Here is a 25,122-nt window from a genome sequence, read left to right as displayed (position 1 = left end):
GATAACTTCGTATGTATTGTTTTGTAATTTTCTGTAGTCAACAGTATTGAGAACACATGCATTTATTCTTAAGGACAAGGAGACAGCAGAGCATATTAAACTACCTACCCTCCTCCCCAACAGCTAACAGGTAAGGATCACAGAAACAGGAACAAGTAAGAACAGGCGGTAGCTGGCTTGAAATCCCCACCACCCGCTGAATAAGTTGCCTGTGGGCTGCAGCCGAGCCACTGGGGCTGGCTTGCCCACGAGACCCATTTGTACTAGAGTACACACACAATGCCCTAACAGGGCCCTTTCAGACTAAGATGCTGTTGGATTGCTTGTGCCACCTGCTTTTGTAAATAAAGATTTATCATAACCCAGCCATGCTCATTCACGTCTGTGACATCCGTGGCTGATGCGGGCCAGAGTGGTAGAGTTGAGTAGCTGTGACAGCCAGCAAAGCCTAAATTATTTCCGGTCTGGCCTTTTACTAAAAAACAAAGTTTGCTGACCACATCTGTGCTAACATCCAAAACTTCAGAAACGAATACTGTCACCTCAATTTTATCTGAGAAAGTTAATTTTAAAATGATATAGGCAAGTTATTTACTCTCTGTGTGCAACTCTTTTCCTTAACCGTAAAACTGGGGTAATAACCATGACTGCCTCCTAAGACCGCTGTGCAGATTATACTTAGAATGCTCCATAAATACTATAGTATTAGTATTAGTAAAGTGTAAAGTATATTTTATACATAAAGTATTAGTTAAATACTCCTGTACCAAACCTGTGCTAATGTATTTTTCTGGGCATCATAGGATGCTGCCATCCCTAATTAAACACCAGTAGATACCAAGTTCAGCATTAGTGTCGTCAAAGTCTTAGTGAACCAAGTTTTCACGACACAGAAATGCGTTACAAACTAGTGGTTCTATATTAACATATGCTTTTATTTAATATAAAGACACACTTCAGGGCGAAGTACTGAACGCAATATAACAAAACAAACTTATTTTTATATTGTTGTATAAATACTTACCAAGTAGTAACTGTAGAATATAAAATATAAGTCCAAAGACACTGTTTGGCTGGTTTAATACACCATCCTTTCCAAAAATGGAACCCAAAAGGCCAAATCCTCGACCCCATCTGTAAAATAAAGAAAACCAGTAACCCCATATTCAAGATTGTCTATTTTTAAAAATGTAGAATTATCTGAGCATGCCATGCCCATATACTCTGAATCTCTAGGTTATCAATTTCTATAGTCTTTTTTCCAAAAGGTAGGACAAAGTATTCTTTTCCTGATGGAATTAGTATTTGCAGAGGAAGGGCTCTTTCAGTTTAAGCGAGGATCTCTTAGCAGCAGCAATATGGACACCTTGGGCTAAATAATTCTTTGTGGTGGGGGGCTGTTCAGTGCACTACAGGGTGTTTACCAGCATCCCTGGCCTCCCCCACCAGGTACAGGTAGTAGCTCCCCCGCCAGCTGTGACTACCCAAAATACCTTCAGCCACTGCTAGATGTCCCCCCGGGGCAAAATCACCCCAGTTGAAAGCCAGTGATGTAACCTGTCCTATTTCTTCAAAGTATGTAGAATGAAACATTATTTCCTGACAAACTTCACCCAGACATGCATTAGGAAGCATACCTTTGGAACATATCTTTAAATGTAGAACAATATCAGAAACTGTCAGTCTTTCCTAGACTCTTACCTCAAGAATAGAAAATTTATATATTACTTGCCCTATCAGTTTTTATTTGTAGTTTAACTTCAAATTTTGCATTTCCATAATCTTATTTTCTTATTTTAAAAAGATGATTAAGTTATGATCTAATAAAATTTGACACAAATATCAAACTAACATTTATTTTGGATCAAAACCTTTGACAATAACTTTAACTCTGAAAGAAAATGCTTTTTAAGATATCAAAAAGAAAACAACTAGTCATGTTTTACGTCTGTAGCGAATTACTCAGTAAAATCTAAACTTTGGTTCTGAAGACAAACTACCTGAGAACAAGGCTAAGTAAGTGATTAGGAGTCACATGACTTTAACAGTGCCCAAGAAACAGAGTGAAACCTCTTCATGATGATGATGCTGGGAGATAAACATAACCAATTTTACAAGCAAGTGAGAACCATCAAGATTTTTATCGTACAGAGTTGTATGCTTCAAGGAACACAAAGTAACCTCCAACCTATCTGTGTATCTTTTTACGCATCAAATGCTCATTGTGCGTGTTCCAGGTGCAGACCACGGGGCAGGTGCCACCATCCAGGAGGGAACAAGTCAGATGAGGTGGTGCCCTTGTGAGGCCCGTGTTCCATTTAGGGAGAAGTGATAAACAGGTAAAATTGACTAAGTTATCTTCAAAAATGGATGAACCTATTAACAGATATACAGGAATACTGAAAATTGAACATTTTAAACTGCTTACAGTCACCTCGGGGCTTTGTTAAGATGCAGGTTTTACTTCAGCAGGTCTGTGGTGGGGCCTAAGACTGCATCCCAAACAAAACAAAGTAACATGCTCCCATGTGGTGCTCATGCTTCTGGTCTGAGGACCACCCTCAGCAGCACTGCCCTAGATGGAGAAGGGGTGGAGGGAGTTACTTCAGCTAGACCGTCAGGGAAGGCCTTGTTCAGGAATTCAATCCTGAATGATGAGAAGCAGTCAGTCTCATGAGGAGCGGCCAGTACGAAGGCCTGGAGGCAGGACGAGCTAGGAGTATGTAAAAAAAAGGCCATTAAGGCTGATGCTGATAAGGGAGAGTGACAAGAGAATGAGGCACAGTCCCATCATTTATATGATTTACAGCCTTGTTTAGAGGCCATAATGAAGAGTTTGAACTCTAGTCTAATTGCAGTGGGAAGACATTCAGTGGCTTTTAAACAGTAGAGTAATATAAGCTTATTTATGATCCCGCTTGACTATCGTGTAAAGAACAAACTGCAGGAGGGCACGGGTACAGACAGGGACAAAGTATGCAATCAACCTTCCAAGACCTACTCATCTGAAGTACGAATTCAAATGTAAATCACCAACTGTGGCAACAAAAATAAGTGGGCATACTGCCAAAATTATCATATATAAACAATTTTTATATATTCCAAGCATTGGTCTATGCTCATTATTCACATATGATCATGTGGATATCTTCCCTGAAAACAATGCAGTCATCCACAGAATGAGTACATCATTTTTTCAAAGTAATACATGTGTAAGGTTTAAAAATCAAACAACACTGAAAGCCTTGTAAAACCAAACAGAGATATTTCCTACTCCAGTCCTCTCCTTACTCAGTTCCAGTCCCCACAACCACTTTGATGTCTTTTTACTGTTTTTCTCTCCTACTTAGAACACTGGGACATTTGAAAATACTGTAGTTTTCTCCCACTTCTGAAAGCTGTATGAAAGTGTATGAAATATTTTATGTGCTAACTTTATTCCTGGCTTTATCTTAGTTTCTAACCATCTTTTTTCCTTGCCCCATCTGTATTCAAAATTCTGTTATACTACTTATCTGCAGAGTTGCCCCAAGTACTTTACGGAACAAGATGGGATATTAACCAATTGAGCAAAAATAAATGTTTTCTTAAAGTAATACTTATACAGATGTTCATTTTGCTTCATTATAGTAACATCAAATGAAGTGATTATGCAAAAGAGAACTTCCCTTTAATCTTTGACTCTAAGGTTCAGTTCACCTTTGACCCAAATATTAACTTCCTTGAATAGTTTGCACCTGGGTGCATCAACAACCAATACCCCTTCCCTAACGTATGATGAGAAATTGTTGAAAGGTTTCTAAACATTCCTAATTTTCCCAGAAACAATAAATCTTAAAACCAATCACTCTCCAACTCTGGTCTCCTAGGTCCCTGAGGCTAAATCTAAGACATTATTTGCCTCCTTCATTATCATGTTCTCATAAATGTATTGGGGAGTTTTCCAAAGGCTGCTTGCATGACATGTGATAATGCAATAGATCGAATGCAGGAGCTGATGTGAAAATCCAAGTCTTATATCATGGCAGACATTAAAGAGATCTGCAAAAAGAGAAACAATGCCAATCTTTCCACTACTGTGTGTGTGTATCTGTTTCTGAAAAGTTATTTTTCGTAAAAATATTTAACATGTAATGGGTTTATTAAATAATTTCTCAGTTTTTAATTTCAAATACACTAAATATCAAAGATAGAACCCACATAAATAAAATCTTTTTGGGGTCTTTAGTAATTATTAAAAGTATAAACAGTTTCTGAGATCAAAAAGTTTGAAAATCACTGCTTTTGACCAATTTACCCCAAAAAACAAATCATGGTTCAGACCTAATTTTAAAAACTGGAGTGAAATAAAGTAGAAATATAATAAACAATCCTAAAGTTTGCATGGGATTACAAAAGACCCTGAGTAGCCAAAGCAATCTTAAGAAAGAAGAACAAAGCTGGAGGCACCACAGTCCCTGATTTTAGACTAGACTAAAAAATTACAGTAATCACATCAGTATTGCAGTGGCATGAAGAAACACACAGATCAACGGAATGGAATAGAGAGCCCAGAAATAAACCCCCACATATATGGTCAATTAAGTTATGATAAAGGAGCCAAGAATATACAATGAGGAAAGGATAGTCTCTTCAATAAATCGTTTTGGGAAAACTGGACAGCCACATGCAAAAGAATGAAACTAGACCTCTCTATTACACCACACAAAAAAATCAACTCAAAATGGATTAAAGACTTGAATGTAAGAGCTGAAACAGTAAAACTCCTAGAAGAAAACATAGGCAGGAAGCTCCCCGACATCAGTCTTGGCAATGCTCTTTTGGATTTGACACCAAAAGCAAAGGCAATAAAAGCAAAAATAAACAAAAGTGGGATCACATCAAACTAAAAAGCTGCTGCACAGCAAAATAAACCATCAACAAAATGAAAAGGCAACCTACTGAATGAGGGAAAATATTTTCAAATCATATATCTGATAGTGTTAATACCCAAAATATTAAAGAACTCAGACAACTCAATAGCAAAAAAGAAAAAAAAATCTTATTAAAAATGGGCAGAGAAAAAAATGTGACAATGAATATATGTATGTTCATGTATAACTGAAAAATTGTGCTCTACACTGGGATTTGACACAACATTGTAAAATGACTATAACTCAGTAAAAAAAAATTTTTAAAAATGGGCAGAGGAACTAGACATTTTTCCAAAGAAGACATACAGATGGCCAACAGGTTCATGAAAAGGTGTTCAACATCACTAGTCATCAGGGAGATGTAAATCAAAACCACAATGAGATACTACTTTACACCTGTTAGAATGGCTATTATCATAAAGACAAGAAATAAGCATGAGTGAGAATATGGAGAAAAGAGAACCCTTGTACTTTGTTGGTGGGAGTGTAAATTGGTGTAGCCACTATGGAGAACAGCATGGAGGTTCTTTTAAAAACTAAAAATAGAGTTACCATATGATCCAGCAATCCCACTCGTGGGCACATATCCAGAGAAAAGAAAATTTGAAAAGATACAGGCACCCCAATGTTCATAGCAGCACTATTTACAATAGCCAAGACATGGAAGCAACCTAAATGTCCATCGACAGATGACTGGGATAAAGAAGATATGGTATAAACATATGCTGAATACTACTTAGCCATAAAAAAGAATGTAATAATGCCATTTGCAGTAACTTGGATAGACCTAGAGATTATCATACTAAGTGAAGTAAGTCAGACAAAGAAGGACAAATATCATATGATATCACTTATATGTGGAATCTAAAAAACAAAAAAAGATACAAATGCCTTTATTTATTACAAAATAGAAATAGACTCACAGACATAGGAAACAAACATATCGTTTCCAGAGGGGAAAGGGAGGGGAGGGATAAATTTTGAGTCTGGGATTAGCAGATACATCCTACTATATATAAAATAGATAAACAAGGTCCTACTGTATAGCACAGGGAACTATATTCAATATCTTGTAATAAACTATAATGGAAAAGAATCTGAAAAAGAATTTATATACACATACATGTATAACTGAATCACTTTGCTGTACAGCTGAAACTAACACAACTTTGTATATCACCTATACTTCAATTAAAAATATATAAATATAAACATATAATATACAAATATAAATATATATATACATGATATACATTTAAATATATATATAGTATTATTGCAAAACAGATCTCCAGAACCGTCTCATCTTGCAAAACTGAAACTGTATACCCTTAAACAACAACTCTTTTCACTTCCTCCAGCCCCTGGCAACCATCTTTCCATCTTCTATTTCTATGAGTTTGACTACTTTACTTTAAATGACTCATACAAATGGAATCATACAGTACTTGTCTTTCTGTGACTGGCTTATTTCACTTAGCATAATGCCCTCAAAGTTCATACATGTTGCAGCATGTGACAGAATTTTCTTCCTTTTTAATAGAAGGCTGAACAATATTCCATTATATATACACACACACACTGTTTTGTTTATTCATGGACATTAGGTTGTTTCTACCTCTTGGTATATAAAGCTTGTTTGAAATATATATATATATATCCACAAACACACACACACACATACTTTTTCTCCCTAACCAAATACAACTGCTCTTAACAATTTTTCACCCATTACTCTGATAGTAACAAACTCCTTAAATAGTAAAGTTTCAGGTAAAATCCAATGTCAAGACAAATAGAACTAGACATCTCTTCCTTCCATTTTTGTTGGAGTTAACATGGTTCATGAGGGGAACTGGGCCTGGGTAAAGATGAAAAAATAATCCTTATTTCTTTCATTTTAAAGTCATGGGCTATGAGACATTATCAATTTAATAACAACCTTTCAGAGAAAAAAATTTCCATGTATACAAGTACATTGATCCAAATGGTAAAGTTGAATAACAATGGACATAAAAATCACAGAAATATAGAAGCTAATGTTTGGGTTTATAAAATCTTTTTCAAAGGGGGGTGTGTATGTGTGTGTGTGTGTGTGTGTACCAAGACATGGCCTCATTCCCACGTCATTGTGGACACCACATGTCAAATAAAATTTAAAATTCTTTCAAGCCAAAAGTTCTATTTTGTCTTTATTTCAAGAATCCAAAAAGGTCATAATCACTAAAAAGGAAGAATGGATCCTGGAAAGTATACAAAAGTGGGATAATACATGTATTAGGCTTAGTATGGTATCTGGTAATACTGTATGTTCAATAAATACTTGTGATTACTGTAATAAAACTTTCGGAGGAACCTGGTAGAAGACTTACATACTCACTTGGTAAGTTTTTGTTTGTTTGTTTTCATGATATTAAATTGTATTTAACATAAAATTTTATATATATATATATATGTAATTATACATATACAGTTTTAAAATCAGATAAGTACTACAAGATTTAGGAAAAAAAAAATAGCAGTTCTGTGATCTCTAAGTCACTCTCCTGAGAGGCAAGCACTTTCAACTTATTTTAGTGGTTTCTTTTGGTTTTTACCTATAAATTTCTTTTCACAAAAATGTTTTATCATTTTCAGACAATCTTTTCATTACATGGTAGACTAAACTATCATTTAGTACTCTCTCACTTTCCCTTCTCCCCAATTCCCAAACTCCCAATTAGATCACATCTTTTACAGTTACATCACAATTTTTGGTTACTTCAGTATACACTGTTTCCGCTGTACTGTTTGACACTGAGCTAGGAATGGTCTGTTCTGTTAACCACACAACGTGAATTTATATGGGTTACAGGGTTACATATAATTTTCCCCAGGGTGTTACCGTTTTGCACCAATGAACAAAAGTAGCTGAAGACAAAGTACATGAATAAGTCTGGATGCAGCAGGTCACAGAGAAATACATTCTACACCACAATTTGACCTCAATGCTTTCTTGAAGTTGCTTGAATTTCAGTGTGTGGTTCTCCCAATCTTTGTTTCCCTATTGATTGTTTCATAACTCAGCTGCCTTGGTCTTTATACCCTCATTCATTAAGCTTCTTTCACATTTCCTCCCTCCATCCCCAAAACAAAGTCCTACAATGACCATAGTATTTATTCACTTATTTAAAATTTAACACGTCTTTTAACTCTGACAGTAATTTATTAGGATTGTTTTTGCTTTCTCTTCACCATCTGGTTATAAAGTTATATAGGTTTTGAATGGTCTGCTCCATCCCTTGTTTTCTCATAAGCCCTGATATTTTTAAAAATACTTTTTATTAAAGCATCATTTACACAAAGAAAATTGCATATAAGTGTATAAAAACTCAGTGAATTTCCATGAACTGAATATACTTGTGCATCAGGACTTAGATCAAGAAATAGTGATACCACTGCCCCAGAAGCTCTGTTATGTTCCCCTTACAGTTACTTCTCCTCCCCCAGGAATAACCACTATCCTGATAATCTTTTTTAAAAATAGAATTGTCACATCATATTAAAATATAATTTCAAATATATTATTTAATAATATATTACATAAAATAAATATAAAATTAAATGTTTAATAATATATTATAAAAAGCTATTATAAGTCAAACACCTTCATAACCACCACCTAGGTCAAGAAATGGAACTCTGAGACCCCCTCCATGTGCCCTAACCTAATTAAACACTCCTTCTCTCCAAAAGCATACGTAACTATCTCAACTTTTATCCTGGACTTTCTATATGGATTTATCACAAGTAAGCATTCCTAGCTACTATAGGTTTTTTTTCTCTCTCTCTTTTTTTATTGATTCATAGTCGGTTTACAATGTTGTGTAAATTTCTGGTCTACATACTACAGTTTAATCTTGCCCCCAATCCCACTTTCTTTTGTTTGATATGTGAACCTACTTCTAAGCTATAATTCCTAACCCCGGTATTTTTCAAGGCTCAATTCCATTGAAAATGAGGTTTTCTAGGAACATGTTACATCAGAAATGTCTATAATAAACTATGGTTATATTTCCTGTTATGTACAAATTGCTTTTCTTGGAGTTAATCATTTATATTTTGTTTGTTTCATTTTCTATACCACCATCCTTCTTAGCAAAAATCCTTCTGAGCAGTATTTTCAACAAGACCACCCATACCAAGAAATCTACTGAGCTGCATTTTTTCCCTAGAGACGCCTTCCCTGGAACCCTCAACCTTTCTGGCCCACTCCAGATGACTTGATTTGGGCTGGCTGCTCTCTGGGCTTGCTGCACAGTGGTCATCCTAAGACTTCCAATCTGTTCCCTACGCAGAATCTTCCGTTTCTTGTATTTGGCATCTTCCTTTCCCCCTTGGTTAAATCACTTGTTTTGGTGAAACAATCTTCAAATAGCTTCCTTGAGAAAATACATACTAGAGATAAATTTCTGAGACGTTGGAAGTCTAAAAACATCTTTCTTCTACCATCACATTGGATCGACAGTTTGTTTGGGTATGTAATTACAAATTAAAAATAAATTTCCCTTAGAATTTTTTAAGACATTGTTCCAGAGACCACGGTCTTTGAAAACTTCGATGCCATTCTGACCTTTGAATATGACCTGTTTTTGTCCCTCCATCAAGCTTTAATAAATTTCATTTTAATTCTAGTGATCTAAAATTTCACAAAAGATGTGCCTTGATAGGCCCTTTCAGTATAGAAATTTATGTTCTTCAATATCAGAAAATTTTCACATACTATGACAGCCAAATGTTGGACCTCTAAAACTGAACCTCTAATTTTCTTTTACTTTTCCTTCCATTTTCCATCTTTCTCCTTTGGTTTCATTTTCTAGAAGATTAACACAATGCACTCTTCCAAGCCTTAAATCACTTATTAAACTTACTGCTACCATACGTTAGATTTCTAAGTGTTCTCTCTTATTCTCTGATTGTTGCTTTTTCATAAGTAGCATGTTGCTTTGTTTATGGATAACCATTTTTTTTTCTTAGATCTAAGAAGATAAAACCACTTATGTCTACTTTAAGTTTACTTCTGGCAGCTTCATTTTCTGTTTCCTCTAAGTTCCTTGGTGATTCTGCATGAGTCTGTCTCTCATATTGAAGGCTTTTTTTCTCAAATGTCTGAGGACTCTTAACTATCAACTCATTTGTAGAACCAAGGCATTAAAAAATATGAATGCCAATTCCAGTGCTGGACAAAATAGATTTTGCCCATCACAGCCCCTCTCTCTCTCACTGATTACAACTGAAAATTGGAAAGAATAAAAAAGCAACTGCCTGAGGACTCTAAAAAGTAAAACTAGCAAGTGGATAGGGGAGAGAAGTTGAAACCTGAAGAACAACCAGTACAGCAGAGCTTTCTGGGGTTCCCCCCCTTTTACTGTCTACCTTTGAACCAAAGGGGGCTCAAGTTGCAGAACTGCCCAGGGGGAGTAGACAGCAAAAAGCCCCTATATTTGGCCAGAAGATGAGGGAAAGGGACCCAAGTGAGCTGAACAGTGTGGGGCAACTGGAACTACACCTCAGGGAGGGCAGTCTAGGGACCTCACATTCTGAGAGAAAATCTGTGTCTGCAGGGACCCCTATGTTCTTAAGCACGTAGGGGGATCCTGTCATTTTTTTCTCTTTTCTCTCACTGCTTTACCCTGAGGGTGCAGTCTGTCACGTGGGACTGTGGGACTGTGTGACAGTGAGGGGAGCTAAAATGCTCTGTGGGAAACCTCCTTCTAGCTAGAGGAACTGGGAAAGAGGCCCCTGGGAACCAGAGATTGGGGAGAAAATCCCAGCAAGGAGCACATCAAAGAAAGGATCTCTGATTCCAATATTAGTAGGAAATAATACAAGTCGCCCCTGAGCTGCACATGCATGGAACAGACCCAAAGAAGCACAGCAAAGTTTGTGAGAACTAAACTACAATATAAACCACTACTCAAGCTGTGGACTGACTACCAAGTGGGGCATGTGAGGGCCCAGGCTGTGAAATTGGAAGTGACACTGAAACTATCACCCACAGAGGAGAGAGAGGACTTGTAATCTAACTGGGTTGACTGCCTGCTCAAACAGAACAAAAATCAACATCTCCAGAAGATTTTAACAGAATCCAGAGTCTGACAGCATAATACTCAAAATGCAATGAACTAAAGATACATAGTCCAAAATTACATGACATACATGAACCAAAAAAAAAAAAGGTGACCAATTCTCCAGGGAAAAAAACAAAAGATGTCAATCTTAAATGACACAGATATTAGAATTATCAGAATATAATTTAAAACAGTTATATCTATGCTCAACCAGGTGAAGGAAATGATGTTTTTAACAAAGGTGCAAAGAACTTAATGGAGAAAGAACAGTCGTCAACAAACGGTGCTGGAATAATTAGACATGCATATGCCAAACAAACAGAAAAAGAACTCTGACCTGTACCTCAGACCTCAAACGCGATTCACAATAGAGATTAGAAAGTGGACTTCAAAACACTGGCTTGTGACCATTAAGACACCATTAAGAAAATGAAAAGATAAGCCCGACTGAGAGAAAATACTTGGAAATTACTTATCAGACAAAGGACTTTTAGCCAGAATATATAAAGATCTCTAAAAACTCAACCATGAAAAAAACCCCCCAAAAACTCAGTTTTTTTTTTAAAAAAGCACATCATCAAATATATAGAGATGGTACATAAGTACATGGAAAGACGCTCATCGTCTTCAGTCATTGAGAAAAATGAAAATGAAAATTCCAATGACATATCACTACACACCTACCATAATGGTAAATAAACACAATATAACAAAACTAAGCTAACACACCTAAGTGCTGGTAAGGATACAAAGTCATACAAAGTGGTACAGTCATTTGGAAAACAAATTGGCAGTTTATTATGAAGTTAAACATACATGTATCATATAACCCAGCACTCCTACTTGTGTTTACCCAAAGGAAATGAAACTGATGCTCACACAAAAATCTGTTCGCAAAAGTTTATAGTAACTTTATTTAGAATTACCAAAAATTAGAAACAATCCAATTACCTTCAACAGGTAAATGGATGAACAAACTAGTATATATCATGGAATATCACTGCCATAAAATGAAAGGACTACTGACACACACAAGATCGATCAACTGCAAATACATTACTGTAAGTTAACAAAGCCACACTCGAAGGCTAGGTACTGTAAAGTTCCATTCAAATGAAATTCTGGAAAAGGCAAGACTTACAAGGACAGAGAATAGATCAAAGCTTGCCAAGGCTTAAGGATGGAGGAGAGCCGACTATAAAGGGGAACTGTTCTGATGTTGTTGGTACTGGTGGCTACCTGACTGCATCTGTCTAAACTCAACAAACCGGAAACCAAACAGCAAATCTCACTCTAGGTAAGTTTAAATTAACTGTTCAAAGTAATTTAAATTTTAAAAGCAGAATGGTTTTTCTATATTGTATGGTTTTGTCAACATTAGACGTTACTATAGGTGGGTTATTAGGTAGAGGGCTAATCATATTATTAAAGGTCCCTGAATGTCAGTATCTGTACATATTTTTGAGAAGAAAATGTTTCTCTAGGAAAAAAAAAACTCTACCAGTCTCCTGGGGCTAGGGCTAGGGCTATGGATAAAGATGCCTGGCACTAGTGTCCTTAGAGCTGTGTCAACTTTCCCAGTCATTTCGTCCTTGTGGTTTTATACAATTTCTTTTATTCCTTTACCCTTGTTTCCTTGGAATTTCCTGAGGGTGCAGAGATAAGCAAATGCATAAAATCCATTATGTTTATCGGGAAATCTAAAATTCACTGACTCAAATTTTATCAAATACATATATGCCAAACAACAGGTGTTTGAAATAGCAGGGGCTGTGAAGTCAAACACTTAAATGCGTGAAGCACAGTCTATACCCTCAAGGACCTTAGTCTTGAAGAATGGAGAGAAAAATCACATTCAGAAACATAATGCGAAGTAATAAACACTGTAAAGCACCTTTGTACCTAAGGGGAAAAGGCTGAATTCTGCCCGAGAGGGTTAACGAGGAATGGGGGCGTTGCATACAGCACAGATTCATCATAGGGGGCAGAATTCAAAATCGACCAATGAGAAAACTACTGTACCAGTTTAGGGGAAATATGAAGGTCTCAACTAGGAGTAGGAGCACTAAAGATGGATTCAGCCCAGGTAATTATGTTTAATAAGCAGCCAAAAGTAAGAAGCTGAAGGTTTATACATGGTCCAAAATGTTGACTTAGTAAGTGTGGCTCTATTCAGGAAAAAGATTATAGGGAAGGAATCCATGAGGGTGAATGAACATGGGCAAGAGAGGTAGGAGAACCAGGAGAGGGCACAGTAACAGAAGGCAGAAGAGAGAATTTAAGAATGCAATATTCAATATCTAATCCTGAGGAAAAGATTTGTAAAATATAGAGTAAAAAGTACTTCCTAGATTTGGCAATTGAGCTAGTGATTAACCATGACTAAAAGAACAGGAAAGCATAGCTGTCAATCATCCAGCAAATTCATATAAATAAAACTAAGCAGTTGAACATTTGTCTGTTACTACATTTGCAAAAATTGCTAGATATATTTTCATGAAACTTGAAGATCACATGGCACACAAAAAATTTACTATGAACTATACTGTCAAAGTCTGACAGTGGTTCCAGTGAAAAATATCTATGGAGGTTTTATTTGACCAGAGGCTGGCAAACTACAACCCCATGGGCCAAATTCAGTCCACTGCCTGTTTCTGCAAATAAAGTTTAATTAGAACACGACCACTCTCCTTTGTATCGTCTCTCACAGCACACTATAATAGTATATGGCCACGTTAGTTGGGACAGAGATCATGTGGCTTGCAAAACCCAAAATATTTGCTATCTGGCCCTTTAAAGAAAAGGTCAGCCAATCTTTGTATCTGACCAGAATATCACTATTGATAAAGATTGTACAGCTACAGAGTGTAAAGACAGTTTCCCGAGTAACAGAAAAGAAAAATACCAGGCCACCAGAGGTCTCACAAACTGGTATTTAACTTGGTGGACTGGCCATGATCCAGGGTTTAGCTTTGGGTTTTAAAATCTCAAAAGCTTGAAAGGCCTTGAGAAGCTACCACGTCCAGCTTCAGTAAGCCATGTATGAAGGTACTAGAGCATTGAGTCTCTACTGGGAAGCCTGCCCTGGCTAAGTCACTCTGTCCCAATAAGCTCATAAGAACCAATGCATTAAAGCTTTAGGAAGGCACCGTCTCAGACACTCCCATACCTGAAGAGGAAGCCTTCATAATTGGGGTAGAAAATCTGATCGCTCATCTTCATCTCAGAAACTATCAGGCTTGATCTCATTCTGCCTCACATCATCCCTTGTATCTGTCACTGCTAGAAGGTCAAACCATTATCCATCCATCATCCATCATCCCGTGAATCTCACACTGTTTTGTACTTGCCATTAAAATCTAATTTCTCATTCTTCTCTCCTATCTCCCAAACCTCTCAGTTATGTGTTCTGAAATCCTATTCATTGATCCATAAGCTCTTAACTTTTAAAAAAACCTTCCTCTGCCTTCTTCAGCTCTTGTCTGACAATGCAAATTCCCTTATAGCCCATTCAAATGGTGACATTTCTGTCTTATACTCACTTGTAGAGCCAAGAAGGAAAATATACTCCTTCCTTCTAATGTTTGCTTTCGAGGCTTTGCTTCTCTTTCTCTCTTGCAAAACTCCCTGCTCTGTGCAGCTATGTTTCAACATAGGTATACAAACCCAGCCACCACTCCCACTGTTGCCACCTACCAACACGATAACCATAGTTACAGTCACACTCTCACTCCCTTTTATTCAAGGAAGACTTTAGTTCCTAGTTCATAGTCTTTCTCTCCTCCTCAGCTCCTATCAATTTTTTGAGAGACTTCAACATCACATAGATGAACCATCCAACTACATCAACTGCCCCCTTGGTAACTCCAAATCAGTTATCCATTCCCATGATCAAACCTTCCACTTTACTGTCACCAGGAACAGAGATGAAAATGGGACAGAAGCAGTATTTGAAGAAATAGATAATGGTTAAGAACTTCCCAAAACTGAAGAAGGATAGATACCAAGCCATAGATTCAAGAGGAGCTGAAGCTCAAGTAGGACATAAAAAGACACAGGAATATCACAGTAAAACTCCAGAAAATGAAAGAAAATTAGACACCTTAAAAAGCAGCCAGAGCGGGGAGGGAAAGATGCATTAATTACTCTTGAATCAGCAACAATAAGACTGACAGCTAACATCAACAAAAAGGGAAGCCGAAAGACAAGGAACTGCCAACCTACAATTCTATATCAAGTCTAAATAGCATGTGAAAATGAAGGGAAAATATATTTCAGATGAATAAAAACCGAACAAGTTCACTAGACGAGCCACACTAAAAGGAGTTCTTCAGGCAAAAGAAGTAAGATCACAGACAGAAGCAGTGCAAACTGGAAGAATGAAGATGGAAAGGAGAAATATGAAGAAACAGCTAAATGAATATGGACTATATAAAGCAATGTTAATGTCTTGTAGGGTAACAGACATGTCAAATTAAAATAAATGACAATAATGAAAATGAGAAATGAGTCAATTCAGCAGTCAATGATTAATAAACACGACTACTAGGCATCAGAGAGGTCAAGGATGAAAAAGTGGTGATTAACTTGGGGACTTGAGCTTCCATTCGAGTGAAACTCCAACTATCCTGTTTGTCTTGGTTTTTAAAGAAGAATCTTCCTCTGCCTTCAGATATTTTCAAATACCACCTTCAAGAAAAAACTGCACAGCCAACATTAAGGTAAGCTTCTCATTTGTTCTCCAAAGTTGGTAGATGTCCCCTTGACGGGCACCATACTACCTGCACTCTGTATGATGTACCTTGAAATGGATGTTGTGCATGTCTTATTAAATCCTGGCTTGTACCCTTTGTGTTTGAGGATCATCCCAACTATTCATCTGCGGGTTTGAATTTGAAGTCAACTTGAACCATCAGAAATCTATGCCTCTGGACAACATTGTCTCTCCTTTGTAAAACTGCTTGCACTGAGTCTCATGTTGGCATTATGTCTTGGTAAGTGCTAAAGGAAAACAGTCACATGAACTCCTTTCCAGCTGACCCTTAAATAACATGGGTATGAACTGCACAGGTTCACTTACACACAGACTTTGTTTCAAAAAATACACACAGTACTACACGACCTGTGGTTGACTGAATCCACAGATGTGGAACCATGGATACAGAGGGCCGATTCTGAGACTTGAGCATCTATGGATTTTGGTGTCCACAGCAGGACCTGGAGCCAATCCCCTGTGGATACTGAAGGACACCTAGAGTTTCCCACAGGAGTGTTGCTGAAAACACTGTCTACATATCTCTGTGTATATGAGATCCTACAAGAGATTTATTTTATAATTAATAGGGAAAAAATGGTCTCCCCTGAAGAGTTATAGACAATGTTTTTTGGTTTTGTGTTTTTAGGGAAGACTGCCATAAAGTATATAATGTGTGGTCCCATTTATACAATATTCTAGAACAAGCAAAACTACATAGGGGGAAAAACACACTAATGGTTACCTCTGGACAGTTGAGAGGTGAGGGGTAGGGGACTGACTAGCAAGAGACATGATGAAACTTTCCAGGGTTATACTCATGGTCGGTCTACATCAAGATTTCTCAAAGTGGCACTATTGATAAAAGAATTGTGACTGGACTCTACCCACTAGAGGTCAGTACTACCCCAGTACTACCCCTAGCCTGCCCAGCTTAGACAACCAAAAAATATCTCCAGACTCTGTCAAATGTCTCCTTGGAGGCAAAACTGCCCCTAAATGAAAACAACTGCCCTATATCTTGACAGAGTTTTGGCTTATACAGTTGTAGGCATTTGTCAAAACTCAGAGAACATACACTTAAAACCTGTATATTACACTGTATGTGTATTTCAGCTCAAAAGAAAACAGGCTGTAAATAATGAGCTCTAGTTAACGATACGCATGCTGAAGGTTTTGGGAGGAAGCTTTCAGCGATGGTTGGATAGAGGGGTACACGTTTGTCCAGGCATGCAAGAGTGAAAGTACAGTGACATGTTAATGGTAGAATCTAAGTGGTGGGTATACAGGCACTCTCCATACAATACCAAACTTTTCTGTATGTTTGAAATTTTTTATAATAAAATGTTGGGTTATTCTCATACATCTCATCACACGTTCTCATCCATTACATAAATCAAAAGACATCCAGTGGCGCCAGTTCAGAAACACAGGGGTAAGTGTGTACTGAAAAGTATCAGCAGTAAGCACTGTGATTGTGGAAAGAGGCACAAGTTACTCCAGTCAGTGGTCCTTGATGGCTCCTTGCAGAAGAAATAATACTCTATAGCTCCACCATCACTAATAAGTTACATTTGCAAATTCACACCTCACAAACATTCAAGAACAGCTAACCCCTAGTTTAAATGTTCTGAAATTCCAGTTAAAACAGTAAACACCTGTACATTTTTTCATGAATACATTGTCAAATATGTGAAAATTAAAGTGTAATAATAACTAAACATAAGAATAATATTTCTTATTGTTTCTAATAAGAGCTTCTTTAACCTTAATATTTTCTTATTATGGAACTATATCTCTATAGTGTGTCATGCTCTGTTGTGTCATATAATGGTAGCAAATAAATCATTTTATTAAAAAAATTTCTTGTCCAACTATTTTTTCATTCTTCTTTTATTTTATCTTTATTTGGGAGGGGGTAATTAGGTTTATTATACTTTTAATGGAGGTATTGGAGATTGAAGCCAGGACTTTGTGCATGCTAAGCATGTGCTCTACCAGAGCTATACCCTTCCCCCGAAATCCTTTTAAAAGATGCAGTGAAACTAGTTATTTCCTATAGATTTAAGTATTAGTGCACATAAAGCCTGCAATTCTGTTGGCAGTCCACTGTCACTGAAAGCACGGATCACAGATCAGTGATGGTCTGTGAACTATTTGTTATAGATCCATGACGAGATCAGCTCAGAAACTGAAAGCAAGCACTTAGAAACTTTTATAGTCATTTGACATTGAGATGATATCAAAGCACATGATTAGTGGATCTGTCTTGCTGAACAGAGCACAGACAGATCCAACTGTCATCACACTTACATGGCGAGTTCATGACGTGTGCTAGTCAGGCATAGTAGAACCAAGTTACATGTGCTATCTTATTTTGTCGACTACCTAAAGGTGTACAAAAAATCTGAGAAAATACACTTACTCGTTTTTATAACTAGTTAATTTTAGAAACATTTCAATCTTAATCATGCCTGCTTTTTAATTTATAATTTCATCATTGGCTAAATTAGAGAAATGAAATTTGTATTATTATTTACATATGGACAAACAAGTTTCAGCCGATTTTTCAGCATTATTTTAGTGAAAAAGACACACCAGACACTACATTGTAAACTGACTATACTTCAATCAAAATATATTAAAAAAAAAAAAAAAAAAGACACACCAGTAGCAGTAAGCCAAATGAGGGCAAAGGAAATGATCCCCAAAGAGGCTTCTTTCACTCAGGAGTATGATCCCTTATACACTGAGTCAATTTTGCAGCCATAACTGATGGTGTGTGCTAACATCACAGTATGTTAGCTACGGAGATATACTAGTAAATGGAGCAACAAAAGCATCAAAATTTAAAGAGCATTTACATACACAACGTACACAAAAATGAGCTCAAACCAACAGAACTCTCCGAAAGAGCACTGAATTCAAAAGGCTAACGGAAGCAGATACTCAGTATTTCATGAAGAAATGTTGGTTTCATAGGCTCCCTATCCTTGCACTTTGGATTGCTAAGACTAAAATGCTAAATACAATTGTTAAGAAACAAGTGAACAACTACATCAAAGATATCTGCTTGGAAATACTGGGTAAATCTGCACTTTCCAATGATAGCACAGCTCACCACATTTAGAAACTAACGACATGGAAGACCAATTTACAAAACAATACTTGCAAAGTATTTTTCCTTGCACCTTGACAAGTACACAGATACTGTTTATATGCTATTTGAACGTGACAGTGATACAAACAATTCTTGTTCTTAGTTTTATAGCCAACAAACACAATTCGCTCTGAACTGGATGAAACTATAAAGAATTACAGCATCAACAAAGGTGGTCTGGAGTTTTGTGGAGAAGACTGTTCTGACGGCACAGCTGCAATGACAAAAAAACATTCTGGAGTAACTCCCCAGATCACAAAGAACACCAGAAAGTAAATCAGCACATTGCTTCCTTTGTTGACAAAAATCTTGGTAGGAAAAAAAGTCAGTTGAACTAAACAGCATGTTTGGTGTGGTAATAAAAATCATGAAAATGTAAATGCTAAAGCATTAGAGATTATTCTCTTTATTTTATAATAAAGAAGTATCTTATAAATGATGGCTAATGAATTAATGTTAAAACAATGATGACTGAGGGTAAACTGAATTACAGAACACACTCTCAGTGTTTCTGCAAGATAAAAAACAAGTCTGGTTCCAACTTTCAAAAGATGTGAACTGGATAACCAATTAGTTTAACATCTTCAGTACTTTTAACGATCTTAAGAATTCGTCACAAGGAAGAAATGAAACACACTTTTCAATGGCAGGTAAGATTAAAGGGAAAAACAAAAATTAAAAGCTTAGAAGAACAGCTTCTACAAATTATCACCATACATCTTAAAAATATCACAGAACATTCTGAAATTTAATTTTCCAACCAAATGAGATGTACAGAGAGTAACTGTAATAGAACTAAAGCCACTTCTTTCATTTAAAAATGATTTAAGTATAAACTGCTGGAATTGACTACAGTTGAATGACAAAGGGTACTTTTGAGACTATAGCACCACTTGTTTTGGGATAAAATTCTAAGTGAATGTCCTAAGCTTGATGAAATTACTTTTGGTATCTCTTCTTCCAATCCCATCAACATAAGTCAGTACGTTGTCAAGACGGTTTTTCTACTTAGGAGTAGTATCAGATCAAAGCACAGTAACAGTTTAGCTGTATGCTACCACTTGAAAATCATGCTGTCTTCAATCCAACCTGGAAGAGTTAACAAGAAGTGAGCCTGTCACACTAAACCCTTGCATATTGATAAAACAGTGTTTGTTCAAGATATATGTTAGGTGTTTAAAACCCCTAATTGCTATTTCATAACTTTCAATCATGAAATTAAGAGTATAACAGAGAAATTCACCATAGTAACTGCCTATACATGTACAGTTTTTGTAATTCTTTGCATTCCACTGTTATTTTACTGACTATATTCATCATTAAAATGTAACTTGTCAGTTGAATAAACTACTGGAGCTTATAATTAGCATGTCTGTTGTTTCCATTTATTTCTTAATAATTCACTTTGTAAGCATATTAGTCCCTAATGGACTAGAAATTTCACATTCTTCCTTCACCACAGTTTGAGAAACACTGGGCTAGCCTTAAATAGCTACTCGTATTCTGAATTTGTGTCAACGGAGCATATCCTGAACAAATCTTTGTTGAAATTTTTGTGAACACCTGAAGTAAACTTAAGTGTTTAAGTATCTGGAAATTTGATTATCATAGGAAAATGTCTTAACCAGTTGTTGGTGTTCATATGCCAAGTACTTATGAACTCCACTTATCAGAGGAGTTAACAGGTCTGACAGATTGCTCGCTTGTTTTCCACAGTAAATAATGAAAGCCCAAACTAGAGTGTATTTTCGTATTAAAAAATTTTTTTGTTTTGTTTAATTTTTTTAGGGGGGGGGATAATTGGGTTTATTTACTCACTTATTTTTAGAAGAGGTACTGGGGATTGAAACTAGGATCTTGTGCATGCCGAGCATGCACTCTACCTCCCCCCTTATTTTCATATTTAATCCATCGTTCTATCCACTGAAACTGTTGTCTCTGAATAAAAAACAAAACAAGAAACAAAAAAAAAAACAAGGAAGATTCTCTTAAGAACAAAATTGTCTAGTTTAGAGCAACACACTGAGCAAAATTGTCTTTGGAAATATCAAAGTGTTCTGATCGTAATCTCAGACTCCCTTAAGTTTAAGTAAATTTGAACTTGAAAAATAATCAAACACCTGGTTCAGAGATCTGTCAATCATTAGCCTAGCTAATACCAATGAAAATATTAGGCCTTCCCACCACGATTAAAATAAAAAACAAAAAACAAAAACAGCGGTATTCATAGTAGTATATATTGTCAGTAATCAAAACTGAACACTAGGCAGTCTATTGTGGGTTATTTCAGAACGTACAAGCACTCTTTCAAGAAAGTAATCAGTGTTGGGAAAGAGGATGCCTGAGGCCATCAGAAATACTGCCACCATGAATAGTTTTCAGGTATGAAGAAAAACATTTTAAACTTTCATTTTAACTTGCAGTTTTAGTAATTAATTTCACATTAAATCTGAAAAGTAAGGAGGATTCTAGCAGTTACATGCACAAAACTGAGGTTGACTGTCAAGCACTTTGTTGCTCAGTCCCATCTTCCTTCAAATCACCTTGAGTCAATACATTACTGTCATTTCCCACCTCTATGTAAGGACTCTTCCTACTAGGGAAAAAAACCCTTAAGCATTGTTTGTAATTTTTAAATTCATCCCAGGTTCAAATCTATAACTCCAAAATGCAACCTCAAATTTCCTTCATTCTGCATAAACCTCTCTGGGCCTCTCTCAGTAGAAAACGGAAACCAGGAATTACGGATCTCCTTCACGGAGCGGTACACCACCACCATCACCATTTCGTCTAATGCCAGACAGGTAATGGACTGACTCCTTGAGAACAGGAAGTCTCATTCATCTTCGAGTCCCTAGAGCCAAATTGCAAAGTGTAAGTAATTAAGGAAAGGAGTAACTCTAATTCTTTCAAGTTCTTTTGTGGTCCTCTCCAAAATAGGTAGTTTGTACTCAAACTTTCTTTGATTACTTGCTTACTTCTTTGATTCAGTTCTCTACCTTTTGAGGTCTCAGAAAATAGCTCAAGAAGCAGGTGTTTTCTACAACACTCGCACGTGGCAGTATTTGCAAATAACTCTTGAGCTTAGCTTTCTCCTACTAAAAATCTTGTGATACCACATTTAAATTGTGTGTTGAGGTGGTTAAAATAAAGGAAAAAATGACAAAACTGATCAACAAATGGATGCTCCATTTTCTTTTATTTCCCATTGAAGTTTAAATTCCCTAGAGCTGGAAAAAAGATATAAAAAGCTGAGCATCTCAAAAAGCTGGTATAAACTGAGGGGAAAATAATAAATTGCGTAGTACTTGATGTTTTAAAAGAATCTTGAGAGAATTCTGCATATGTAAATCATCATGAAGTGGGAATAATCTAAGATGAGGAAAGATTTCACGGAGATGAAAAGATTTCCAAAGATGAAAAACATGATTTGTCGAATTTAAAATAGTAACGGAAGCCGTGAATGGCAGATGAAACATTATCAAACAAAAATTAGTGACATAAAAAAAGGATAAATTATCCCAAAGGACAAAATGGCTTAAAAAAATGAAAGAGAAAAGTCAGAATAGTATACACATCAACCTTACCAATAAGAGTTGCAGAAAGAAAAACAGTATTTATTCTACAAATTTACTGGGCACAGAGTATAGAGTAGCCTGGCACTGAAGAGACAACAGTGAACAAGACAGGCATGGAAAAGTTCACATTCTAGAATAAATGAAGCTGAAGCAATAACCAAAGAAATGAAAACTGTATTGCTGAAGGAGGGAGAAAGGGAGAAAAGAAGGAAGGATGGGGAGAAAAAATAAATGTGCACATTTTGTCTTCTAGCCAAATTTAATATAAAGAGATTCTGGTAGAACTTTCAAACTTCACAGATGAAGTATCCAATAAGCATTCAGAGCAGAAATCAAGTTCTCAAATTAAAAAAAAAATTCTGATTGGCAGTGTTTAACTAGTATTACACATGGACAAGGATTCGGTTAAATTGGCACGCCTATATGCTGTAGAGGGAACATAAATTGGCATAATTTTTTAGAGATAAATTTGGCAATTCCACCTCCAGGAATATAGCCTAGAAAATAACCCATGATGTAAAGATTTACAGAAAAGTGTACGAGTGTATTCATCACAGTACTATTTAAAATGGGAAATTTAAAAACAACCTATATGGCAAAAAAAAAAAAAAAGCAAACAAACAAAAACCACCTATATGGCAAAGAATCTAGGATGAAGCAAATTACAGTTTGGCCATTCATTGGAATAGTATACAGATATCAAAAGCTGTTTTCAAATATTTTATCAATTATAACAATGCTTACTTTTCAAAATTAAATGAAAACAGAAAGTCTCAATTTTGTTTCTTAAAAAACAGCACGTGTTATTTATGTATATATATATATATATACATTTGTATGAACACACATATATACATGTACACTTGTATACACATACATATGTATAAAAAGTCAACTGGGAGGAAGTGCATTGAAATGTTAATGGTAGTGATATTGGAGATCATTTTTATCTTAACTTGGCAATTTTTTTAAAAATCAGAATAAAATTTTTCAGACTGTTTACATTTAATGTAACAACAGATTGATATGGCTGTGTTTAAGGTACCATCTTGCTGTTTTCTTGTCCTCTTTGTGCTTTGTTCCTTTTCTCATTTCCTGCCTTCTTTTGGATTAACTGAGTATTTTTTAGGATTCCATTATATCTCCTTAGTTAGTTCATTTGCTATATTCTTTTTTTAAACTTCAGTGTTGTTGACTTACAGGTTGTGCTAGTGTCCGGTTTTAGCTGGAGTTTTGCTTTGTTTCGTTTTCATTAGCTATAATTGTTTAATTTTTCTAGCGGTTGCTCTAGGCTTATATTATACACCTTTGACTTAACATTCTGCTTCCCTATGTTACAGCCCTTAATGTATAGTGTAAAAACTTTACAACTGTATACTTCCACTTCCCTCCCTCCTATCCTTCCTGCTGTTTTCAAACATTTTACTTACATATTGTAAAATCCACAATACATTATTAACTTCTGTTTTAAAAACAGAGTATCTTTTTTTAAGCTACTCTCTAATTTCAGAACATTTCCATCACCCCAAAAGAAACCCTACATCTGTTAGCAGTCACTCTTAATTCAGTCTTCTAAAAGGATTAAAAAAACACGAATAAATGTCTTTATAACTGCCCCACATTTACCATTTCCAGTACTTTTTAATTTTTTTAAAGATCCAATTTGCCATCTTAAGTAATATTCCTTCTGCCTAGGAAACCTCCTTTAACATTTCTTGTTGTGTGAGTCTGCTGGCAACAAGTGCTCTCAGCATTATTAGCTTGTTCAAAAAGTATTTTGCTTCCATTTCTGAAAGGTGTTTTCCTAGGAAAATACTAGGGTAGTCAGTTTTGTGAGTTTTTTAAGCACTTTAAAGATGTCTCTCTGCCATTTTTTGATCCGGTAAACTTCTAATGAAAAATCTGCTGACATTCTTATGTTTGTTACTCTGTACATAGTGTGCATTTTTTTTCTCTGCCTGCTTGCAAAATTTTCTCTTAATCACTGGTTGTGAGCAATTTGATTATGATGTGCCTTGGTGTGGTTTCCTTTATATTTATTTTCATTGGAATTTGTTGAGCTTCTTGGACCTGTGGGTTTGTACTTTTCATCAAATTTGGAAATTTTCTGGTCATTATTTTTAAAACTACTTTTTGTCTTCCTTTCCTCTGCAGAAAGGGCTCAAACACATGTATGTTTTTTGTTCCTGACTTCTGGTCATTGATGGTCTATTAATTTTCCCAATATTTTTCTCTTTGCCTCATTTTGGACATTTTGTATTATTATATCTTCAAGTTCACTGATCTGCTGGGCTTCATCTACTGTCATTCCCATCAGTGTATTTTTTCATTTCATTTCCATCTCTAAAAGTTATATTTAGGTCTTTTTTATATCTTCCATTTCTCTCCCCTCTATGTTAACCATTTCCTCTACTTGCCTCAACATACAGAGCGTATTTGTAACAGCTGCTTTTTCATTAATTCCATCATCTCTGGGTCTATTCTACTGATAGGTTTTTCTGATTAGAGGTCGTATTTTCCTGATTCTTTGCATGCCTTTTAATTTTTGATTGGATGCCAAACATTGTGAATTTTATGTTTTGAGTACTGGATTTTGCTGTATTCCTTT

General features: G+C 36.0%; 1 protein-coding gene across 1 annotated transcript in view; it reads right to left on the bottom strand.

The window, feature by feature from the left end:
• The window catches only part of VKORC1L1 (vitamin K epoxide reductase complex subunit 1 like 1), a 49,533-nt gene that overhangs the window by 4,585 nt on the left and 19,826 nt on the right, over positions 1-25,122 (bottom strand). The window contains exon 2 of the mRNA XM_072943040.1: positions 1,025-1,134. Coding sequence (XP_072799141.1) covers positions 1,025-1,134 — 110 coding nt within the window. The remainder of the gene's footprint in view (positions 1-1,024; positions 1,135-25,122) is intronic.

The sequence above is a fragment of the Vicugna pacos genome, chromosome 18 (assembly GCF_048564905.1).
Source record: "Vicugna pacos chromosome 18, VicPac4, whole genome shotgun sequence".
NCBI lineage: Eukaryota > Metazoa > Chordata > Mammalia > Artiodactyla > Camelidae > Vicugna > Vicugna pacos.
This window is presented reverse-complemented; position numbering and strand designations above follow the sequence as displayed.